Raw genomic sequence first — 24746 nt, 5'->3', positions numbered from 1 at the left:
CACCTTAGTTTTCCTGCATTCCATATTCTTTGCTACTTATTCAACAATGATAGCAAACCTAATTAACAACTTTTTAATCAGTAATGATTCTTTATTTTTTATTTTGTTTTTGCTTACACGGCATTACAACAGGAGAAATATAATTTTTTTATAATAATATTTTAAAAAATTTAATAAATTGTTATTTTTTTATTACATTCAATTAAATTTTTATTTTTATTTGGAATCAAATATATTTTTATGATAAATAATTAATTAATTATCATTAATCAAAATAATATTTGTCGTTTTATACACATGTGGTGCTAACGTGGCATTAATATGGACAGTGAGCAATGTCATGTGACCATGACAATATGTCACATCAACACCAATAGCATAAAATAACAAGTAATATTTTGATTAACGATAATTAATTAACAATTAATCATAATAACTTATCTGACTTAAAATAAAAATATATATGAATGAATGTAATAAAATAATAAAAACTTATTTAAATTTTTATAAATAATTAAAAAGATTTCTAAGTATTATGTGATTTTTAAAAAAAAATCATAATGACCTGTTTGACTCAAAATAAAAATATAAAAATATAAATGAATATAACAAAAGAATACAGACTTATTTGATTTTTTATGAATAATTAAAAAAAATTAAGTATTATGTGATTTTTTTTCAAAAAAGTATGTACTAAAATAAACACCATACGTGTTCATTGTTCAACATATATATGTGTCCAAGTATTTGTAATTTATATCTAGAGCACACTTAGTTTGACATTGCTATTGATAGATATATAATTTGAAAAATACATCAAGGCACATAATATGAATTATAAACATAACAATGTGGAAAAGTAAGCTTCAACTTTGAATTTAAAACAATAAAGAAAGATTACAAGGAACATAAATACATCTAATTGCCTTTATTCAATTTATCACTATATAACACAACAAATTAATTGGCAAGTATAAATAATATAATTTGTAATACAACAATTAAATCACTATAATTAATTAAACCCGGAATTCTTTTTCTTTCCTTTTTTTTGCTGTAATTTTCTGTTAATGCTAGCTATTTGTAAATAAATCTCTGATGATCAGCAGGATCATAAGAACAAATTAATCCTAGCTAATCGGAAAGAGAAGCCGGCAGGCGCAGATTCCTCAGGAAGTACCTAAACAGTACCAAGGCACGTTTAGGCTGTGTCAAAGGAACTTCATGCCCTGCACCCCTCACTGTCACATAGGTTAGACCATTGTATACTTCTGTCCACCCACCAACCTGATCATGATATTTCACCCAAATCCATTTTCATTAGCAAAACTTGTTAAAAGTTAATTATTGTAGAATCCTATTTTTTTTCCTTTTATTATTCCAAGTGGGAAAAAAAAATGGCTAAGTACCTCTGCTTGATCATCAATCCAAGCATACCAGCTGATGTTGGTCTGCAGCTTAAGTGCTTTAATGGAATATCTGGTTGCAGTCAGAGGCAAAACAGCATCTGTATCTCCACTGTTCAAAAATACATATAATATCTGTGATTACCCTCCAGCCATTGGTTTTCCTTTGGTAAACTTAATTAACACAAGGAATTATAAGAAGGAACATTACCTGAATATCCAGATTCTAATGCCAGCTGCAATAAGTTCTTTGATGATAGGAAGCATGGATTTTGGAGAATCAGTCCAGTTTCCCCTAATGATAGAACTGCAAATACATATATATGCCAAAGAAAAATCTAGCTTAGCCTCCTTAGTGAACTGGGGAAGATAAGTTGAAGAAATTGAGAGGAAAAAAATAATAAATGAAGATGAAATAAACCTGCAAGTAGCCCAGCGATAAGGAAGGCGAGTAAGATTTGCATGAAGAGCCTTCTGCACCCTTCGATTATTCATGTATTTTTTCGTATACATTACTACGCATTCATCATTACCTCTGAATCTCCATGGCTGAAATACATGAGACCTTTTGGTCATCTTAGTAAGAATAAGGCAACTATTTGCCATCATGTTCCTTTGGAGATTATTAATTCATAGCATGCACGTTCTAATAACTGAGAAATGAAGTACGGTCCATGTGAAATTCACATGGACATGAACATGAAAGTGAGAATAGAAAAAGAGCTTTACCAATGGTATTTGACCTAGATTATGCTTAAGAGTGGCAATCCCATTGCAAGGAGGGCTGTAGATGTTGTAAAGATTGATGTCTCCAATTTCCCCATAGGCACTATTTAGAGCATTGTTACATCCATCTCTTGGGAATAAGAATGTGTCATTTAGACATGACTTTTTCAGGTCATTGTACGTAGAATCAGATATCAAACCATGATTCCACCAATACTCATGAGTTCCCATATTGTCGTAATAATCATCGAGGAGCGGATTTCCCAACTGATCCAAATTCATAATTAAATTAAAAACATAAACAAGAATGTATTAAAAATTTTAAAAAAAATTACTAAATTAAAGATGATCATAGTAATAACTAATAAACCAATTAAAAATGTTCATGGGGTAAGTCTTGCCATATCCATAATATTGACTTACCAGAAAACCTTTGAAGTTAAGGACGGGATTCTTGACTCCTTTGTTGCGGCGGACGATCAGTTGGGATAGCTCAGGAATGTAATGGCCTGAAAGTTGACAAGATCAAAGAGTAACCCAAAGTTTATTAGGTATTAATTAACAGATTAATGCAAGATTAATTAACTCGAAATGGGGATTGGTGGAAGAACCTGCATAGCTTTCTCCAGCAATGTAGAAGGGCCTGTGCTTGTAATTAGGGAACCTCTCTAACCATTTGATGAGAAATGTGTAAGCATCTTCAGCTGTAACAATGAAAGAGTTAGTTAGGGTTAGGCTAACTAAATCTTTGACAATTTTGTGTTATTGCATGACTCTTGCTAGCTGCATGCCTTGGTCTTTTTAACGTATAATTACATTATACCTGTCCTCTTGTCACCAACTGTGTATATGTCGGACGAAGTATTCGAATACGAGAATCCGACACCGGCCGGTGAATCAAGGAAGAGCAAATTCGCCTCTGCAAAAAATAATACAAGTTGCCTTTAAGAGTATATAAACATGAGATGTGCAATAACATATGTTATGACTTTGAATTACGTTGTGTTGTATACCTTGATTCCAAGCGTAGGGATTCAGACGAAGAGTTTTCCCATCGGATCGTACACGAAAGGGACCCACTTCCTCGGAGGCCCCATAAGCCACAGATGAACAGCCAGGCCCACCATTGAGCCATAAAACCAACGGCTTAGATGCAGGCTGACTCTTAAAAGGGGCCTTGATCAACCAATAGAACAGGGCTCGGCCCGCCTTTGGGTCAACAGTTATGTAGCCAGAGTATTGAGAGAAGTTGACCTTTGGTGGCTGCCCTGGTAGCTTGACTATCCTATCTCTCTCCTGCTCTTTCCGGTGATTACCACCTGCAGCCGAGGCCGAAGAAACTGTGGATAGAAGAAGAAGGGTACCAATGACCAAAACATGGAGCAAAGAAGAAGAAGAAGAAGAATTGTTGATGTAATGATCTCTCATCATTCAGCAACAAAATGCTTTGGAAATGTGAGGTCCAGACTTTGGAGTTTGGGACTCTTAAATTAAGTGTCTCGATTGGTTTGTTAAACTTGTTTTCACTGACTTTTAGATTAAACTAGTTGAAGCTTTGATTTTCCTTTTTGTCTAAGTGTTTTGGGAGTCAAAATTAGTTGTTAAAACGTGCATGGGGAACTTTTATATGGGAATTATTTTAATGTATTGGATCACCACCCCAAAAAAGTCCATTAATCTTAGTGTCTTGACTTCTTTTAGGCAAAATATATATATATATTATTTTCCTTTTGTTGAACCACACACGATTTCTCCTTGATAGCCTTTTCACATTTTGTTGAACCATTTCAACACCCAAAAGATCAATGATTTCTACCAGTTTGGATGGTTATGGTTAGTTCCTACAATGATCGAAAGCGATTGAAAAGCAATATTGAGTAGAACAAAACCTTTATTTATAAATTCGAGATTCATCTCATCTCTTACTAATATAAAATATTAAAATCATTAAATTGAGTTTTACTTCTAATTCAAGGTAGAATATATAAAGATAATGTTGTTGAGTATTAATTACATTACATTTTTATTAAATTAAGATGATTCCTTTATAAAAAATATAAGATTTAGATAAAAAAAATTATATTTTGGAGAACGAAATGACGTATTGAAATTTTAATTTATAATTGATATGGGTTGTATTAGATATTGTTATATAAATAAATGAATTATTTTGATATTTTATGAAATTAATTAAACATGATGACGATGCAATACTTTGAAATATAATATGAACAGCATAAATTTCTCCTTAAGCAAATAAATAAATAAATCCTTAAGGCCTTATTCCAGCCATGCTGTGTCTACACTTTAAAATGTTCCGATATTTTAAAAAGAAATTAATTGCGTGTAAAAATTGCAAAGACGAGAAGATCAAATCGAGCTGTATCAAAGATTCAAGCTCTGCCGCCAGTTGCTTTGACAAAAGTTTGTTTTGACTATCCATTGACGGCGCCGATGCAGTTTCTAAATAAGCAGATCACGATTCTAATTCGGTCCATGTGGTCTTAATATCCACCGTTCAAACCAGAGAAAATCCACCGTTGGATTTACTACAAATTTTTGGACCTCGTGATTTTCTTCTATTTTTTTTTCGCTTACCAATAAAGTACAATTTCTTGGATCAGACGATTGGGATCCGCTCTCCCGCCCCATCGAACGCCTCGTATGTCGGAAACTTGTTGCCCACGGAATCAAGTTTTTTTTTTAATTTTTAAAATAAATTTTTAATATGATATATATATTATTAAATTAAATTAAATTAAATTAAATTAAATATTCAGTGTAATTTTTGACTTAAAAAATTTCAGTGCAAATGGTATCAAAATTTATCTAATTTTTTCGTTGACGTGAAATTCTAGTAAAAAATATTAAATTCGAGATAAATTTAAATTGAAGTGAGTGTTTTTCTTTTGTAGATCAAGAGTCAATACAACAAGCATTTCATAATAGAGTAAAATTTTTTGACGAGTCAATGAGGTAGAATAATACGACACTCATATAAAAAAAATGAGATGAGTCTAAGACTTATAAATAAAGTTTTTTCTTTACTTGATAAGTGTTTTTTAAATTAAATATATAAATCGAAACCTACTTCCTCTCACAGCTTAAAAAATTAAATTTTTATCTGATCATCTTCAAAAGGAAATTCCATGAATTTTTTCATAGAGAGATTCACTTTTAAGTCCTAACCATTTTAAATAAAAATTAAACCAACATCTTCAACTCCAACTACGAATTATACAAATTAAAAATTAGTTCTTTGAACCTTTCAAAAGGAAAAAAAAAATATAGTTCTTGAGAAACACATATTTCCTAAAATAACAAACTACTTGACTTTCAATTAAAATACAAAAGGCATCCAACTAAAAAAAAAGGAGGCATTGATTGACCTAAAACAAGAACTTGGATTCCCAAAGTGTGGGAAAGGGAAGATTGACCTAAAACCTATATGAATATCAACTACCCAACCAAACCTATACTTTAATATGTCTCATCAGGACATCAACCCAACAGGGTTTTTGGTTGGTTTGCTCAGCAACAACAACAGGACAGCCAAACTACCCACAAAAAGGTTCATAGGGTAGAAGAGTTTGATGATCTTTCTGGTGATAAAAGCAAAGAGCATGAACATTTTTATTAATTATAGGAAGAATATATCTCATTCCAAAATAATTACAGTTCTACCATACAGGGTAATCACAACTGGCTTTGATCAACATTTTCGGTTTCATTATTTTAAGTCCTATAAAGAATAGAATATCTCATTCCAAAATAATTACAGTTCTACCATACAGGGTAATCACAACTGGCTTTGATCAACATTTTCGGTTTCATTATTTTAAGTCCTATAAAGAATAGAATTCATACAAATATTCTACAATTTTGGCAAAGTTTGTATTCTAAATTCAAACTCCAAATCTCTCTGCACTTTCCTTTTCACTTCAACGTATCCAGGAAAAGGAACAAAGTAGGCAAGAATGGAGGGCACATGAGAAGAATGCGTCTCTTTTTGCGACTTGTTTCATGGCCCTGTGTATGAATGATTCTATAAAAAAAAATTCGGCCTATTCATCGAGGGAAATGAATAGTAGTACTAAGAGGAGTTTTAACTAGGCATTGGCTTGTTCTCCAAAAATGATCTGAAAAGGATAAACGCTTGACGGGGACGATGGAGTGGAACCTCGTGACCTGCTCCAGTTACTGTTACAAATGTCAGCCCTTTGTATGCTTGGCTCCACCCACCAACCTGTATCAGGAAATGCGAAATCTGGTGAGATAAGCATCTATGAAGGCCTTGTAACGGAAAGCACGATGATACAGTCATGTTGCAAGAGGATTAAAACGATCTTAGTTCTTTTTTAACCTATTTTTGAGCTTTAGCAGAAGAATATGCAATGGCTGTATCTGATAGTATCCACTAATCCACAAAATCAAAATTTTAAGTAACCTATCTCAACAGAAACAAGTTCCAAAAACTGTATCACATTATCAGTACTAACCTTCCCATTGTCATACCACGGGTACCAATTGGTAACAGTAGGTAGCTTCAGAGCGTCGATGGAGTATCGAGTTGCAGTCACAGGAACCACTGCATCAGTGTCTCCACTGGAGAAAGATTTCAATCGGACATCATATTTACATGCATTTTGCCAAAAAAATATGTAATATTAATACATGGCTGCAAAATCCCTTGTAGAAAAATAATAACCAGCCTTTAATCCTAGATGGATATGGTAAGCTGTTCAAGCCATCACCACTAGAAACTCATTTCACTAAAATGAATTTGGCCACTTAAAGCCTTTGAAACCTTTACCAATAATTCAGAAAGTAACACTTCAAGACAATTGATTTTGTCATCAGAAATTAAAGTTTATCAGACATTTAGCATTAACATCAACTTTATATAAGTGTATCTTCGACTAACAGGAAATGTGTGTGGAGCAGAAGCAATTCTTTGTGCTAGAGCACAATATTTTTCTAATTAAACCATTATCTAAAAAAAATTCCTAACTTTATTACCTACAAAATTTCACTTCTTAACTTAATAAAGAAGTTACATTATAAGAGCAAACTGCCTTCTTTTGTTACATGGAGAATAGACCAGAAGAATGACAGTAAGTTTCATTTCCACTTTCCAAGTTCATATTAAAAGGTTACACCCATCAAAACTTAAGCCTCCAGATCTTATAGAGAATTGAAATCTGAGATACACGTTACAATCATGAAGTCAAAAAGTAGCATAAACAATCAAACCACCAAAGGAAGGTACAGAGAAGAACCCAGACCAGATATCTAAACCTTAAAAAGTACAACAAACAAATCAAAGAATGAACTTTATTGAGAGTTGTGACCAGGGAACCTTAGCAAAGGTACCCTACATCCACATGTGAAAGGTCGAACAATTTCCAGGACAAAACATGACCATCTTTGGGCCTTTCCGCCTCATAACTCTCACAATATCAGAAGGCAGGTTTATTTTAAAGGCATGCCCAACAACTAGTCAAACAGAGAAAGGTGGGAACACCAATGGGCTTACATCCTAGAGTAATAGAGTCCACTTGAGGAGCATGATGTGGTAAATTTACAAAGGAGTCTAACCATAGCATGGATAAAGGATAATTAACTCTTTGATTGACAACTGTAAAGTTTTCACTAAGGCTTTTGTCAAATTCAGTTATGTACTTATGTTAGCACCTCATGAGATTTTAAAGAGGGTGGCAGACCAAAAAACAATAAGAGGAAAACAAAAGATGCAAAAGTAGATTCTTTGACATTTGCAAGTCATAAAATTCTTAATTATGCTAAAATAAATTCCCAATGACAGAAAAAGTCTCACTGACTACTTCTGCAACAAAAATATCAACTTTTCGGGAAACACAAATTCTTTTTTGTGGAGACAAAGGAAAAAGAAAGAGAGAAACTTACCTGTATACCCATATCCTAAAACCAGCAGCAATTAGTTCTTTGTATATAGGAAGCATAGAGAGAGGAGCATCTGCCCAGTAGTTTCCAACAAGATCACTGTAAAACAAAGATTTTTTAAACCAACACTACTCGAAGATATCTAAAAGCAATTATCCAAAATATACAAATCAATTACCCACCTGCATGTTTGCCATGGATAGGAAATCCCAGTTACATTTGCATGAAGAGCTTTCTGGACTTCCGGGAGATTAAAGTACACTTTAGAATACCTCTCAGTGCATGGATCATAAGCTCTTGACATCCATGGCTGCATTTTGGTAGAAGACAAGGTCAATTGGGGGAGCAGGAAAGGAAAAAAGGGGCAAAGAACTCCACTCGAACAGTTTGGTAAGTACAAGATGAGATTAAGCATTGTCTAAGGATGTCATGAGGACATCATATTCACACAGTAATTCAAAGCAACTTTCATCCAGCCGTTGCATTCATGTCAAAAATCAGCTTAGGAAAGATTCGTATCCCATTAAATTCCAATTACCAAGGTAATACAGAAGATAGTTGGGATAGACAAAAATTTAGCAAAGAGGAAAACAAAACAAAGAAAAAAGTTTAATGAAAATTCAAGGAGTTCAAATATCCGCATTAATTATTTAGACCTAAATTGAATGCCTTTGATACTACATACATAAAACATTAGGTAGACGCATTATATTGGAATGTCAAGCTCGGTTGAAGTTTTGTCGAAATGTACCAAAAGTTTTAGCAAAAAGCACCTAGTTAATAGAAGACAACAGCACTGGTACCTAAAATATTTGAAGGTACAACAACCAAATAAATAGATATGCAGTTGTCTTATCACCACTGCCAATCACCTTTTACTGCATCCCATGGCTATTATATGTAAATGTGAATACATGTGCCTTTTTTTATCTTTATCTCTTTATTGAGTTCACCAACTTTAACAGGAGAGAACTAGGTGGTCCACAACTGTCAATAGAACCTTTAGTCAACTAAATGTTGCATACTGACAACCCTCTATAATTTTTGTATTGATTAGGCGGGCCACAAGCATGCTAAGGAGAAAGGGAAAAAGAGGAGGAAAGAAACGCTAAGTGTAGAAGGTGAGTACAAAAGAACCAACGCTCCCAGGTTGTAACATCATTGAACAGCGAATGTCACTCAGGGACCACCCCCTTCTGCAGCTTTAGGCTTAAAATTCAACAACTGCATTAAGTATCTAAGATGAGCCCACAGATTCAATGCCAAGTTTCACTAGAAAACCAGTCATAGTATGGAAGCTCTCATAATTTTCAGAAAGATACAAATTCTACTTAAATGTGTTTGTTTCTAGAATGAATCACATATTATGTATAAAGATCACATGCAGCATACATAACCTGCTTTATATGCGCATAATTCAGCTTAACTGCATTTTATTATGATCATATTACTGGATGACTCTGAATTTATGGGCAGGAAAGATGTGCTTCTTTCAGTCCAACACTCATCCTTCCCAGGATAAAGTGTCATTCAAACTCTATTCAAACTAGTGACAAAAACTCCTTACAGAAATTAGAAGAAACAAGACTGAATGTGAAGATAAGTTTCAAATAGATCCGGTTACAGGTAAACAACATTGCTAGAAAGATGCAAAGATTCATAATTGAGATCACCGGAAAAGCCCCATTATTGAGTTCATAGGAATGAAAACTTACATAATGACCCCTCATGTTCCGTTTTAGAGTTGCAGTATCCTTGCAAGGCTGTGTGAAGATGCTATATGGATCAATGTTTCCTTGTTCCACTTCAGCAACTCTGAGAGCACTCATGCATTGCAAGGATGGATGTGTAGAGGATCCCAAGTCACAGGCAACTCGCAGACTTCTATAGGTTGAATCAGATATCAAACCATGAGTCCACCAGTACTCAAATGTGCCAACAAAATCATGGTAGTCATCAGTAACAGCATTTCCAACCTAATATAATGACAGAATAAAATAGAAGGCATTTGCCCATAATATGAAAGTTAATTACGATTAATAATTGAAATTCCAACCATATCATAAAAAAATTTCTCATCAATAACACATTCTCACCAAAAATCCCTTGAAATTGATAACAGGATTCTGAACCCCTCTGTTTCTTTCATAAACAATTTGAGACAATTGAGGAACATAATGACCTGAAAGTAATTTACCAAAATTATAGTCCTGTAATTTAACCTTCAGGCTCCAACTACAAATCATGTAAAATATAACAGCCAAAATCGCGATTGAAGTCACACCTGCATAACTTTCTCCAGCAATGTAGAAATCTCTATGCTTGTACTGTGGAAACCTTTCAAACCAATTAACTAAGAAAGCATATGCATCTTCAGCTGCAATTATACAACACACAGATCCCAAAATCATTTCAAGATATCAAAATCAACTATGTAGATTCTAGAAGCTAAAGCAAAACATTAGGCAGAACCAACTAAATCATCAATACAAATTATCCAGATACAAACAAATAAGTTACCAGTTCTCCTGTCACCGGCAGTGTATAAATCTGATGTCGTGTTTGTGTATGAAAAACCAACACCAGCTGGAGATTCAAGGAATAGCATATTTGCCACTAACAACAATTCAAAGTAAACAATCTTAAATGAAATTCAGACAGAAGATAAATAGAAGAACAACAAAAATAATAGATCATAGAAGACTTACAGTTGTTCCAAGCATAACGATTCAAGTCAAGGGTCTTTCCATCAGGTCTAATATGAAAAGGACCAATCTCTTCAGCTGCACCATAAGCAAGAGAAGAGCAACCAGGTCCTCCATTAAGCCACAGAACAAGTGGTCTTGTCTCAGGACTACGGCTCACTGGTAACTCAATCAACCAGTAAAATAAAGCCCTTCCAGCTTGTTCATTTACTGTCACATATCCTGAATACTGATTAAATTCAACATTCTTTGGCTGTCCAGGTAACTCAGTGATTTTATCCAAATTTTGATCTCCAAAAGAAGAACAAAAACAAGTACAGCAAAAGAAAAGCAAAATGGAAAAAACAATGAACCTTGACTGACCCATTAATAAACCAATCAAGAATTCACAAAACAAGCAAAACCCAGAATCACAAATCCAAAAACACTTACGGGTTTTCAATGAAGGAATTTTTGGTGAATCCTAGAACATGGGGTTGAGTAAACTGTAACCAATCAAGAAGTAACAAAAACAAGCTCTGGGTTTTCAAAGATGGAACCTTTTGGAAATCCTAGAAAATGGGGTTTAGTAAAAATGTAAATTTGAAGTGAAACAAGAGAGAGCGAAAGAGAAACGGACAAGTCAAATGACACAATGAAAGTACAAAATTAGATAAAAAAACAAAAGAAAACTCAGCAGCAACAACAACCACTAAAAAACAGTTACTTTGAAGTTTGCTTAAGTAACTTAATCCACAGAATTCTAAAACATGAGAGCATTAAGAACAAACTAAGCCAAGCTAACAGCAGCAAGAAACAAAACTCAAGATATCCAGATCCCAAAATATCTCCTGAGTTTCCCAAAGAATCCTAAAAAGTAAAGAGCGGTGTTGACATTTATAACAATTAATATTCACAATCTCCAATGATTGTGGCTGGTTGTCATGAGGTGTAAAAATAGACAGGAAACCAATTAAGCCATGCAAATTTCTATTTTGTTTTAGTACTTTTTTTATTTTTTTGCTTTTGTGTGCTTGTTTGTCTGTTGATCAGATTCAAATGAATGCTTTGCATTTGCTTTTCTTTTTCATTTTTGGTTTTGGTTTTGTTTCTCTCAGACAATTCACCCCAACAGGTAAGGCTGCACATGGGGCTTGTTCCAAGTTGTTTTTTTTTTTTTTGCAAAGTTCCAATCTTTTGAACATTGGGGATAAAGAAAAAGGTAAATTTGCTGTCATCAAAATGTAGCAACAAATTATAAGGATTGGGAAAGATGCAAAGCAAAATTTACTGATTTCTGTTCTTTGTTTTCAAGAATCCTACAAGTAAAAAAAGTACTAGTATTAATACTGAGGTTATGACTTATCATTCATGAGTTATGAGCAGCTTTAGAATATTCTAAAGCATGCAAGTGATGGACCAGTTGAGGTCGAGCCTTTTTCCCTTTTGGTAAATACTAGTACTTGTCATTGGTTGTTCTCATGGCCCATGCAATTTACTTTTAGAACAGAGGAATTTATATTTTTCTCTTTATTAAATTTTTAAATTTAATCACTGATTGTGATTAGTTGTGATGTAATATGAATAGTTTTGAATTTAATTAATTTTTTAAGTACCTTTGTGTCATGCTAATTAATCAAAGTTAAATGCATTAATACAAATTTACTATATGAATTCGTTTTAAACTCAAATATAAGGTAAGGTATTCGATTAAAAGACATCCATTGTCGGCCTTGTATTGATATTTTTGTCTTTTATTTTGTTGTGTGTTGTTTCTATGCTATTTGACCAAAAACAGTAAGATGTGCACATGGGTTTGGTGCTGGAAATTCAATCTTTTGGACTTAAAATCCATTAAAATAAATGAAAAAGGTGGAGAGCTTTTAATTGAATCTAATGAACATGATGGAGGAGGATTAACAAATACTCCAATCATTTACTTTCTTTTTACTGGATAAGAGTTTTTAATTAATCCATGACTCTGTCTGTCTCTCTCCTAAATTCAGTGGACCACAGTTCTTAACAATAATTGATGAAATAATTAGAACCTACATATTCCAAAATTGTTCAAGTTTCAAGTCAATGATCTATGTATAATCTATATTTCATGTAATCTCATCTCACTTTTGTACAGGGATGTTAATAGGTATCTTATAAACGGATTTAGGTCCGTCACTGATTCGTACAATGATTTTAAGATACCTATTATTCAAATTTGAATATAAATAATAAATTTTAATATTAAATTTTAGTTTTATATATTATTTTTTATTTATAAATTTTTATAATTAATGTAATACATATTAATATTTATTAATTGTTTTAAATATGATTTTGAACTTCAATTTATTTTTATGAACAAACTTTAATATATTAATTATACTTTTATTAATAATATACATAAAAATAATTTGAAATGAATATTTAACAAGTACGGGTATTTAATAAGTAATGTTTGAGATATTCGAGTACGGGTTTACATAATAATTCAAAAATTTAATCAAGTATTTATAAAATTCAAATAATTTATTAAATAATAAGGTTTAAATTAAACTAGCTCAAAAATAACCTTTTGAACTTATACAACTTCACATTCCGTCTCCTTGCCAGTGCTTACCCTTTTGGTACAATTTTGTTTGAGAATGAACATGGTGACAGGCAGTCCACACCAAACTATTTTGATTAGGGTAGAGACGAAAGTGCAGGCCAGGACCCCACGTGTTCCCACATGGGTCCATCATGTTTACGTCGGTTTTTACACCCTTGGTTTGGAGAGAAACCATATATGGAGACCGCCCCTGTCCAATGGGTCCGAACCATGAGACATGTGGAAACTGGACCATCACACAAAAGGCCCACGGCAAAAACAGAAAGACAGACTTATGGCTGAGTGGAAAATCAGTGGGCGAATAAAATCTCCTTTGGATGGTTGTATACAACAATTTTTACACTTCATTTTTGCTTCTGGTAAAGGTCTTGAGGGTTTGCAATAGAATAAAAAATATTTTATACTTTTTTAATTAACCTGTAAAATATTTTACGTTCGTAAAAGATTTTTTTCATTTCAAACAAGAAAACAATCTAAAAACCCTTTTCGAAAAATCTTTTCGACTTTACTAAACAGAGCTAAAAATTTAACCTAATTGTTATTTTGAATATAAAATTATAAGTATATGTATTTAAACGTTTTTTATAATGAATTGATGGGTTGGATGATTAAGATAGATGTATATATTATGTTTCGAGACATGTGAATTTTGTTTTTTTTTTTTTCAAAGAACGAAATTAAGGACTTCTATTAACTTAATTTAATTTAATTTAATTATTCTACCTTTTCTATGACAATTATGCATTTAAAATGTAAAGAAAATTGGGGTAGGAAAAGCTTCAAAGGACAAAAGATAAAGTCTGCATGGGGCTAGAGAGGATACAAAAAAAGAGCTAGGGCATTATGCATATAGAGAAGAAGCATAGAGTGATCAACTGGCAAACATAAAAACAAAGAAGCAAGAAGGACCTACCATGTTGACAACTTTGCAAAGTGAAGGATTGAAAATGATGGCCTTTGGTATGGGCCAAAACCATCATGCCATACTCCAAGCTTAGATTTTTTTTAAATATATATATATTTCATGTCAGCTTTTGCTTTGAAAATAAAAAATATATATTTGGCATGATTTGTGAAAATTAAATATTGCTATAATTTAATTTAACCCTTTTATCTTCTTGTCTTTGCTAACAAAAGAAGAAAGTTTTAATTGCATGAATCTAAATCAAGGATGAAGATAGGCACCCTAATTTTGTAGTCTAACTATTAGAATAAAGAAAAAGGAATTTTGACATCTATATCGTTTTTTTTTTTTTTTTGAAAAGTAGACATTAGCATCGTATTAACAATCAAGATTAATAATTTGAAATTCATAAAGAAGAGATAGAAATAGAAATATTGACTGAATGCATATATAATTTCATATATTATTATATTCGTCTCGATATTTAATTTTTTATTTATTTTGAAGAGTTTTAAATTAAGGTTTTGTTTTCGTAATTGGTTTTAAAAAATAAATTAATTTTATATTTTATTTTATTAAATATAACCCAATGCACTATCTTTGTCATTTTGTTTTCTTGTTATATAGTTTTACATTTTTGTGATTTCTTTTTGTAATATTCTATTATTCGATATGTTTCTATCTCTACCTTTGAACTTTCTAAGGCACTCCACAATTATTGGGCCTTATTATTCACTGATGGGCCTCTGCAACAAGGTCCATATCTAGAAAATACAGACTCCCATAAAAGAAAACAGAGGCATGAGTTTTATTCTTTGGTTACTGAGAACCGACCAGCTTAGAAAGAACCAATAACAATATTAAAACACAACTTATGGCCTAAAACTCCTCTAATTCTTTGTCTATCTATGTTAATACAAGACAAACCATAATGACTTTTTCCTTAAAAAGTCTTTGGATTTTTCTTTTTACATTAAAAACGGGTATTCGAATTTAACTCTTTTTTTTTTTAAATAAACGTATTACATTGATTTGATTGTAATATCTCTTTTATATATCAGATGATATATCAAAAAATTAATACGTTCACACATCTAAATTTATCCGATAATTAAGTGTTTATGTTAGGGATTATAAATATTTAAGATAAAAATAGCTTGACTCAAAATTTGAAGCTCAATTCTTAAAATAATTCATGTGAGAAATTGGGCAATGACTTCAAAAGGACTAAAGCTGAAGAAAGTGGTAGACTGCTGACTTATTTGTTTTAGGTAAGTCAAGTAGTCAACAGGGAGAAGATTCTTTAATAAAAATTGAAGACATACCATTTGTCTGATCGTTTTTGTTTGGACATTTTCTTCCCTACTCGATGTGATTTGATTGTAATATCTCATTTATGAATTACTTGATTTATCAATGAATTGATACACTCGTACACACGTATGAATTTATTCAATTACTACATGTGCGCATTCATATATATATATATAAATATTTAAAAGATACAAATATCAAGACAAGTAACATGACTCGAAATTGTAAATTCAAATCTTAAAATAATTCATATGAGAAATTGGGCACATTCCTTAAATTTATGCCAACAACCCACTAAAAGCTAAGGTTGAAATCTTTCGAGAATGATGATAGGAAAATGGTAACATTAATTTGATCTTAATGTCTTGTTTATAAATTAATTTTATATTATATAAAATTTTAACAGTATTATAAATAAAATGAAGTTATAAAGATTACATACAGTAACAAAAATTACATTTTTAATATTAATATTAATTGTGAAAAAAAAGTATACTTAAAAATTTAAAAATAAAAATTTTATTGCAGTGTAAATAAGTACCATTTACCCTCCAAAATTCATTAATTATTTTTTGAATGCAAAATAAGTACCCATTTGTCATATCATATCTCTTCCCCGTTTCTCACTTTATTTTAAACTTTGGGTGCATTAATTAATTTCATGAATCCAAAAATTAATAACTCCAGAAACCCCACAACAGTACTGGTCAGTACTTGAAAACACACACATAGTATACTAGCAGAGACTTGCCAGAGCTGCCATTGCAGCTGATATATGATATAATTGCTACACTCCATGGCAACAATCTACTGGATAACTGGTTTTTTCTTCTTCTTTTTTTTTTAATTAAATAATTATTATTTTTTTTTTCCTTTATCGTGCTGCATTCCACACTTTCCCTGGCCTGCAGCTCTGCAGAATCAAATACTATATTGAGTACTCTAAATAAATAATCCATGGAGATGAGCCATACGGTGATGATACATTTGGTGATAAAATAATTACACCACACCAGTGGAACTGATATTATTGTTGAACTTGCTCTGAAACAATCATTATATGGAAAGCAAAGGTAGATTATTATAAATTGAGGAAAGTTTTTGTTTGTTTATTTATGGTATTTTTCGGGTTACATGATGAGAGATAATTCTCGAATCTTATAAATATTATTTTGTTTATTTCGAATTTAAAGTTTTTGAATTAAAATATTAAATTAAACGAATATGTTTGTCAAATTATTATAATTTTTAAGATATATGAGAATCCATTAAATCTCAATGTCATTTGAATTTTTATCTTGATTATGTAAAATAATAAACCATATATGAAAACTTAAAGAAATAAAAAAGGGATAAGTTTGGTTTTAAGTGTCAAATTGTTAGAGTTAGTATAATATCAATTTTACTTCAAATTAAAGTAAAGAGTTGGTGAGAAATAGGTTAAAGACTAATTTTACAAAGGTAGATTGTTTTTTACTATATTAACTTTGATATTGCATTTTTCTTTCGTATTTTTTTCATTCAGCAAATCATCTTTACGATGAGAATTTTATATTAGTAATAAATGTGATGGATATTAGATTTATAAGTGAGGGTTTTTCTTAATTTAATCGACAAATATTTTAAATTAAAAATATAAATTTGTAACAAAATGATATTAAAATTTATTTAACTTTCTCTCGTGTAAGATACATCAAGGTCGAGGTAGGTCTGGACTATAGCGAGTCATTGTTTTTTATAAGCGAACAAATCAGTGCAACAAGAATATTGTATAATTGTATTTCTATATCAGTAAAAGATTGAGACGAGTTTTAGATAAAAAATTTTTTTATTTAATAAATATGTTTTTAAAATTAAAAATATGAACTCAAAAAAATAATTAAAAGGGGAGGGTAAATCTAAAGAGAACGGGTAAAATTGGTAAAAAGTACAAATCAAATGATAAATCGTGGCTCAATAGGAAAAAATGTAAAAAAAAAAAAAACTCGGTTTGTGACTTTAATCATTTACAGTCTTTGACTTACACTTATCACCAACATCAACGGCTGAAAGGGTGCACTGACATTATATTGTAATGGTGGTGGCGTGCCACGAAACATTGAATCTTGTCACTCTCACACTATAGAAATGCCATAACTTCCCTTAATGAACTTCTCTTTCTAAAAAGTTGAAGTAATAAACTTTGACTTATTGGGACAGTGGAGACTGGAAACTTGGGGAAGCGCACATTTTTTTTCTGACAGCTCCTGTTGTAATTGAATTTATATAAATACCCTTTGGCAAAATTAAAATTACATAAATACCATTCTAAAGTGTAAGTTTTTTTTAGGAATAATTTTTTAAAAATAAAAATGTATATGTAAAGTCTTCATTGTTTTTAGACACTCAAACCTATCATGAATAATAATTTTATTATTCAAACTCGATTATAAAATATTTTAATTTTATTTGATCGAATCTAATAATAAAAATACCCAATTACAAAGTATATATTATCATACCTGTTACTTGTGCCTATTAGAATTGATTAAAGGTGATATTCATTAAAAAAATTATAATTAATATTATTGTCTCTTCTAGAAGCAATTTTCCTTTTTAAAAATCATATTTTAACTATTTTTAATTTGACACTCTATATAATATATTTTTGGAAAAGGTCGAGGGTACTATTGTCATTCTAAACCTTACTTTAAAAAAGAATTATAAAATATAAGGGTAAAAAATTAAAATAAAAAATTTAAGGAATCAGCATTTTTGCTGCCGACGGGCTCGGAAGATGCCGCTTGAGATGCGCCACGTTAGCCCTAGATATTTTCTCACGCGCTGTTTTGGAGTGTACAAGTTGGATTATTGTAAAAACGACCGATGGCACGTGCGAGAAATTTTCACGTGTTTATCTAGGACATTCCACCAAAGTGAGGTCGTTCGCATGTGCGTCGAGCACGTGCCGTAGTGCTGACGTGGGCACCTTTTGGCGTTTTGTGGTTTTGACTTCTTCGTCTTTGCCTGCGAAAGTGCGAAGTGCGAAACTCAACTGAAACCAAACAGAGCGTGCGAAGGTGAGAAACGTGTCCGATTTTACATATACGCCCTTGAGCTTTTCCAAAAATGATGATCAAGTCCTCGATTAAATGCAAACTGCAATTTATAATTTTTTTACAAAAATTCATTAAAAATATTTTACCAAACAAAAACTGACAAAAAATGGTATGCCTTTTATTATGAGAACGAAAGAGTAACTCTACACGTTACAACTATTTTTTTTTCTTACCCGATATGATAAAAATTTATTAATTCACTTATTTATAAATAATTTATATTTTCGTAAATCGTTAAATTTATACTTGAATTTATCTAATAAATTTTTGTTATATCAAGTGAGACAAAAATATTGACAGAAATGCTGTTGGTACTTATCCAACCATCCATCATGTCAAAACTTTAGGTATTTGTTTTTATTAAAAAATATATATTTTATTTCAATGGATGAAAAATAGAAATAAAGGACATTAAAATCATTTTTAAAAATCTCCCGTATTTCTTTTTATAGATAGACAAAAAAAGATTCCTTTTATTTTTGGTACATCTCTTGTTCATTCTTAATTTTTATAATGCAAAACGTTGCTCAATTCTTTATTGAATTTGACATGATTCAATTCCAACCAAGTCCAAAAATAATTACAAATAATAAATATCTCATACTGTTTATTTTTCTTTTTCGAATGTTAAACGTTGCCATAGTGTTATGGATCTTGCATCAATAAAAAGTGAGAAAAATCTTGAGTATATAAATATGAATATATGTTTTTTGAATTTAAAATGTATGTTTGTAATTTATAAGTTTATTTACACCCTATTTTTAAAGCTTAAGATCATATGAGATTGAGTTTAAATTCAGACAAGTGACAATAAATATTTTTTTAAAAAGACAACTAATATTTTATTTATTAATTATTTTCTTTAATAAATGAGGGAAAATAATGGGAAAAGAATGTAGATGGTTAGGCAGCATGGACTTCTTTTCTTGCAAACTGGGTCAAAGAATTAGATGTACCTTTATTTATTTTTCTTATTTTTTACAATAAAAAAACCCTTTTTTACTATTTATTTCACAGTTGTAAATTGGTTGCTTATAGAAAAAGGTAGGAATAAACATGGATGTACATGATCTAAGCCACCATATTCTTCATGTCGTTAGTCTTTATTAAAGAAATGTTCCTTTCCTTTTCTTTTTCAAGAATCTTGATGGACAATATTTCTAAAATTGGAGTCGAATTTTTTTTTTACCTTTCATAACTTTTATTTTGTCTAATTTAGAATTCGATCTTGACGATGTGGGGGCAAATTTTATAAGTAAAATTAGTTTTTTTTTAATTTTAAAATATTAATTTTTTATATATATTCTAGGGTAATTTTATTTTTTTAAAGCTATTCTATTAGATTTATTTAAGTATGGATTAGGCTTATCTATTTTTATAATAAGGTATATTACAACATGATTTTAAATAAAATAATTCTGTAATTATATATTAATGCTAATGTGAGAAGTTTTTATTGAATATGATTAAGAAATAAAATTAATATTAATGACGACATAGCGAGAGTGTTATAGATAAATAATAAAATTTATACATTAAAATTGATAATAATTAAATTGAATAAATTGTTGAAAATAAAATATTAAAATATTTATAATAGTAAAATATGAATAAAGTCCACAAAGTAACTCTAAACCAAAGAAAAAACTCTAATTTTTTTTCCATTTTCCTACAATTTTTTCATTTCTTAATTTTTTTAATTTTTCTTCTTTCCCCCCTTTTTGTCAATGTTTTTTTTATTTTCATTTACGTTAAATTAATTCATTATACTTAATATCTAAAATTAATTTTATAATAAAAACAATTTACTATATTCTTTTCTTCACCTTCTACTCTCACGACCGACCAAGAGCATGGCCACGATGGGTTGGGACCAAATCTGGCCCTCCCAGCTTCGCGACGGCGTCTTGCGCTAGATTAGCTCCCGCCACCGTCGATCCAGCGGGGGGAAGGGCTAGATCGGCTTCCGATCTCTCTCGCTCTGTCCCTGTCTCCACCGCGTCCATAGCTTTCCCTTTCTTCCCTCCTTACCAGTGCCGGATCCACACCATAGGACCGGTCCGAATACCATCAGCACGAACCACCCCACATTTAATCTTTCTAGCTGCATGTCCCCTCTTGGCTGAATTTTATCCTACATTTAAACCTAAAACCCCTGAATTTTCTAATATTAGGAGAATATTTTCAAATGGTAAAAGACTAAGAGTCAATAGCAAGTAAAGGTGCAAGTGATGGCTTGAGTGGTCCTTAGATTTGACCTCAATTGATTAGTCTTTCACAAGTCAGTGGACCAAAGCTCCCTACTCCATTCACCATCTATTGCATTCTTACCAGCAAGTTTTACAAAGAAGAAAAATACTAATTCCTTTTTCCTAAGCATTTATGGAATAATAATAACTTTTTTAATGAAAATGTTAATAAATTATGTAACAAATCCAAGTAGAAAATTGGGTCTTTGTCATTAATTATATATATGCTAAATTTCAGCCCATTGTCTCCTAAATAATAATAATAATAATTAACATTAAAATATTTTACTCATTAATTAATACATAATTTTTTTAAATAAAATATTTTTTTAATTTTTTAATTTAATAATAATAATAATAATAATAATAGATAGATAAGCAGCACTCAAGCACTCAAGCACTCAAGCATTTAGCTCGCACCATCTCCTTGCTTTAGGATTCGGACCCTTTCCCCCAATTTCAGAATAATAATAATGATAATAAATAACTAACTCCACCAACTTTTAGAAATTTAGAAAATCAAATTTAAGAATTCAATAAATAGGTATTAGATTAGCTGTACGGGTAGATATGCGACGTAGAGAATTTGTCATTGGTAGATGAACTAAAAAAGAAAAAAAAATTGCAAATAAAGAACTAGATTTAATATTTTTAAATTAAATCAAGTTTAAGAATTCAATATATAGGCATTAGATTAGCTGTACGTGTAGATATGCAACGTAGAAAAATTATCATTGGTAGATGAGCTAAAAAAGAAAAAAGAAACACAAATAAAGAAATAGGTTTAATATTTTAAAATTACTTTTAAAAATTAAATAATTTTATTTTATTATTATGTTAATTAATTTTTTATTTTTTATTTAATTAAATTAATATTAATAATTAATTTACTTATTATTTATATCACATGATACTGATTATTGTAATAAATAAAATGTGACATGATTACGTAACATTTTACGTTTCACATTTATACCATGTTACATAAAATTATTCTCAAATGTTAGGTAAAAAAAACAAGTGATTTTGAGGACAGGGCATCTACCAAGAAATGGTCCCTAATAGAGGTAGGCCACTCAGTCTCAAATAGATGAAGTTGGCTGTCCAATATTACACATCTTCCTTGATCAAGGGAGGAAACAAAATAAATCATGTTGGGGGCCATGAGGAAATTATTGTCTTAGTGACAAAATAAAACTTTGTAAAACTATTCTCATAATTTTTTATCAAGGTAAATAGGTCCACAATTAATTAAATACTAATTACCAATTTGCAAAGGGATTGTCATGGAAAATTAGAGACAAGGAAAGAAAGTTGGTGAAAATTTTGTTCCACTTCTTTCTCCCTTTAATTTCTCAAAAATAATATTAATGCATATTTTAATTTTAGTGTTAAATTTTGACCAAATCCCACAGAAATTAATTAATTTTGAAACTAAAAAACCAGTCAAGAGATTTTTAAGCCATTTTATTGAATTTTGACTTTTTAGAGATAAAATTTCTTAAATTGGTCATAGCTGCCTAAGCCTGGTATGCTTGGTGCCAAAGCAATTTATTGGATTAAGATATTTTTGGTTTAAGCAGAAAAAAAAAGCTTTTTTGTTTAACCAATAAAAACAAAAATTCTCCTTTTTGGTTAATTTAATTGGCATTTGACCAAAAAGGAAAGAGTTTAATTGAGTAATTGAAAAGAAAAATAAAATATGTGGCTTTGGATGAATTTCAAGAATAAAAACTTGCCCTACATTTGCTTAATTAGTAAAAAATACTTTTTCAGTCTTTTTTTCTTTTTCGTTTCAAAGTTATTAACAATTTCGTGAAATGAAAATTGACATAAAAAATAAAACTAAAAAAATAAAAAATCTAAAAATGGGTTTGAGTTTGAGTCAGTGAATGCATACTTACATATATATATATAGAGGCAAATTGCTTTCGAGAGAGGAAGTATTTTTTTTTTCTAATTTTGAAAAAGTTATCAAAAGGAGGAGAAAATTGTTAACTTTAGATAAGTATTTTCACAAATAAAGGTATTTTTTGTTTCAAGAATTCATTTTCAGCAAACCCAACAGCCATTTAAATAAAAATAAATGTTATTCTTTTCTTAATTAGGTAGTATTTTGCACTGTTTTCACACTATCAAAACAGTGTAAAACTTCAAATTCATATAACAAATATATAAATTTTTACATTAAAAGAAAAAAAGAGAAACCAAGAGATAAGGTAAGCATGATGAATAATTGGGATGCAAATGGCAAAATATAAAATGAATTATTATCTTTTTATTATTTTATATATTGCTGATAGAATTTTTAAATTTATAAGTAAAATTAAAATATTGTTATATCTTTATATTTATCAAATTTAATTATTAATTTTTTAACATACATATTAATAATTTTTTAAAAGAAAAGTAGTTTATAATCTTACCTTGAGGGATGAAATTTGAAACGCCACAAGCAATATTCTCTTTGTGCCATGTGTAAATTAGCAGAAATTGAACATAATAATAATAATAATAATAATAATAATAATAATAATAATAATAAAATTGCTATATATTTATTAATATCTATAATTTTTTTGCTGAAATTAATAATTTTTTATTAATTTATAGTTGGTTCTTATTTAATTATGTTATTGAAGTGTAAAACGTAGTAATTCAATAATTTTTTTAATTAGTAATAATTTAGAGGCATATTAAAATGGAAGTTTAAAATTTAAATGACATAAAATACATTCTTAAATAAAATTTATTTAAGAATTTTTGGAGGCATATTTTTAAAATGACATAAAGCGGAAGTTTTTAAATTTTTTTAGAGGCATAATTTTTTAGCTTAATTGGTTTCTTCAATAGGGTTGAAGAAAAAATTGAAAATGAGAAGAAAATAAAATGGCATAAAAAACATTCTTATTAAATGAAAATGAAAATGAAACTGTCGCATAAAAATATACACTCAATTACGAAAAAATAAAAATGTGATTAAATAATATATTTGAAATATTTAATTATTGTGTAACTAATAAAACCATATATATGCATATATATATAAATATTTAAGTAAGAAGTGTTTGGATTAACTCTTAATTTCATGATAATTTAAAATTTTAAAATTGATTTTCTTCAAAAGAAAAATAATTATCTAATTAATATTTTTATATTAAAAAATCCGTTGAAAAAATAAAGCATTTCAAAAGATATTGTCATATTAAATTATATAAAAACTATCTATTTTTTTAATTCAAAAATAAGACTTTATTGTAATTTTTGTTATCAAATTTTAATTTGCAAATTTAATCCTCAATAATTTGTTTTAGATTCTATTAGATATAAAACTTATTTCTTCTTTTAATTGAATTTTTTTCTCTAAACGATGATATCTCTAATTTTTACTGGATATATTTACGCATTTTAAATTATAAAGCCATTTGACACGTAATAAAATAAGAAATAAATTAGAAAAAGGAAAAACGAAAAGCAAAATTAATTCAAAATTTAAAAAAAGCATTGCGACCACAAAATGACACGCAAGTGTTGTCATTCTGAAAATCAAACGAGGGCAAATCAGTCAGCAGAAAAAGAGGGGCTGACAGAAAAACTGAACTTTTTTCGGTTTTCGTAATTTCTGATTAAATCCAAGGGCAATTTCGGGGCATTAAATGAGGACGCAAAGGGCGGGTCCATTTCCAAAAGATAAAAAAAGTTGACAATTACAAAAAAGAAAAACAAAAAATAAAAAAGGTTTTATTTTATTATATTTTTATAAAGTAAATAAATATAAATCTAATAAAGATTTTTTAAATATTTAATTCAAATAATTTTAGCGGACGTGAAAGTT

At 29.9% G+C, this 24746-nt stretch overlaps 2 protein-coding genes across 2 annotated transcripts; both read right to left on the bottom strand.

Moving 5' to 3' along the window:
- LOC18586367 (serine carboxypeptidase-like 28) lies at positions 906–3570 on the bottom strand. Its single transcript, XM_018128697.1, has 9 exons — positions 3146–3570; positions 2956–3051; positions 2744–2836; positions 2556–2641; positions 2136–2399; positions 1828–1955; positions 1618–1713; positions 1410–1518; positions 906–1287 (listed from the first exon to the last, which is right to left on the bottom strand). Exons 1-9 carry the CDS (start codon positions 3561–3563, stop codon positions 1135–1137), a joined length of 1443 nt encoding a protein of 480 aa, XP_017984186.1. The 5' UTR covers positions 3564–3570; the 3' UTR covers positions 906–1134.
- LOC18586365 (serine carboxypeptidase-like 27) lies at positions 5924–11990 on the bottom strand. The gene is made up of 9 exons (XM_018129421.1): positions 10763–11990; positions 10575–10670; positions 10339–10431; positions 10151–10236; positions 9770–10030; positions 8237–8364; positions 8058–8153; positions 6632–6737; positions 5924–6378 (listed from the first exon to the last, which is right to left on the bottom strand). The coding sequence occupies exons 1-9, from the start codon at positions 11124–11126 to the stop codon at positions 6238–6240; spliced, it is 1371 nt and encodes a 456-aa protein (XP_017984910.1). The 5' UTR covers positions 11127–11990; the 3' UTR covers positions 5924–6237.

The sequence above is a fragment of the Theobroma cacao genome, chromosome 10, assembly GCF_000208745.1.
Source record: "Theobroma cacao cultivar B97-61/B2 chromosome 10, Criollo_cocoa_genome_V2, whole genome shotgun sequence".
Lineage (NCBI taxonomy): Eukaryota > Viridiplantae > Streptophyta > Magnoliopsida > Malvales > Malvaceae > Theobroma > Theobroma cacao.
Note: the sequence above shows the minus strand (reverse complement) of the source record. Positions and strands in the feature narration are given on the sequence as shown.

Coding starts and splice junctions, on each gene's coding strand:
- LOC18586365 (XM_018129421.1), bottom strand. CDS start 11,126: ATGGGTCAGTCAAGGTTCATTGTTTTTTCCATTTTGCTTTTCTTTTGC. Junction 8,365..9,769: donor GGAACATGAGGGGTCATTAT/GTAAGTTTTCAT, acceptor ACCAAAATGCAG/CCATGGATGTCAAGAGCTTA. Junction 6,379..6,631: donor CGTGGTATGACAATGGGAAG/GTTAGTACTGAT, acceptor TTCCTGATACAG/GTTGGTGGGTGGAGCCAAGC.
- LOC18586367 (XM_018128697.1), bottom strand. CDS start 3,563: ATGATGAGAGATCATTACATCAACAATTCTTCTTCTTCTTCTTCTTTG. Junction 2,642..2,743: donor TGCTGGAGAAAGCTATGCAG/GTTCTTCCACCA, acceptor GTCAACTTTCAG/GCCATTACATTCCTGAGCTA. Junction 1,956..2,135: donor ATCTAGGTCAAATACCATTG/GTAAAGCTCTTT, acceptor CATGTATTTCAG/CCATGGAGATTCAGAGGTAA.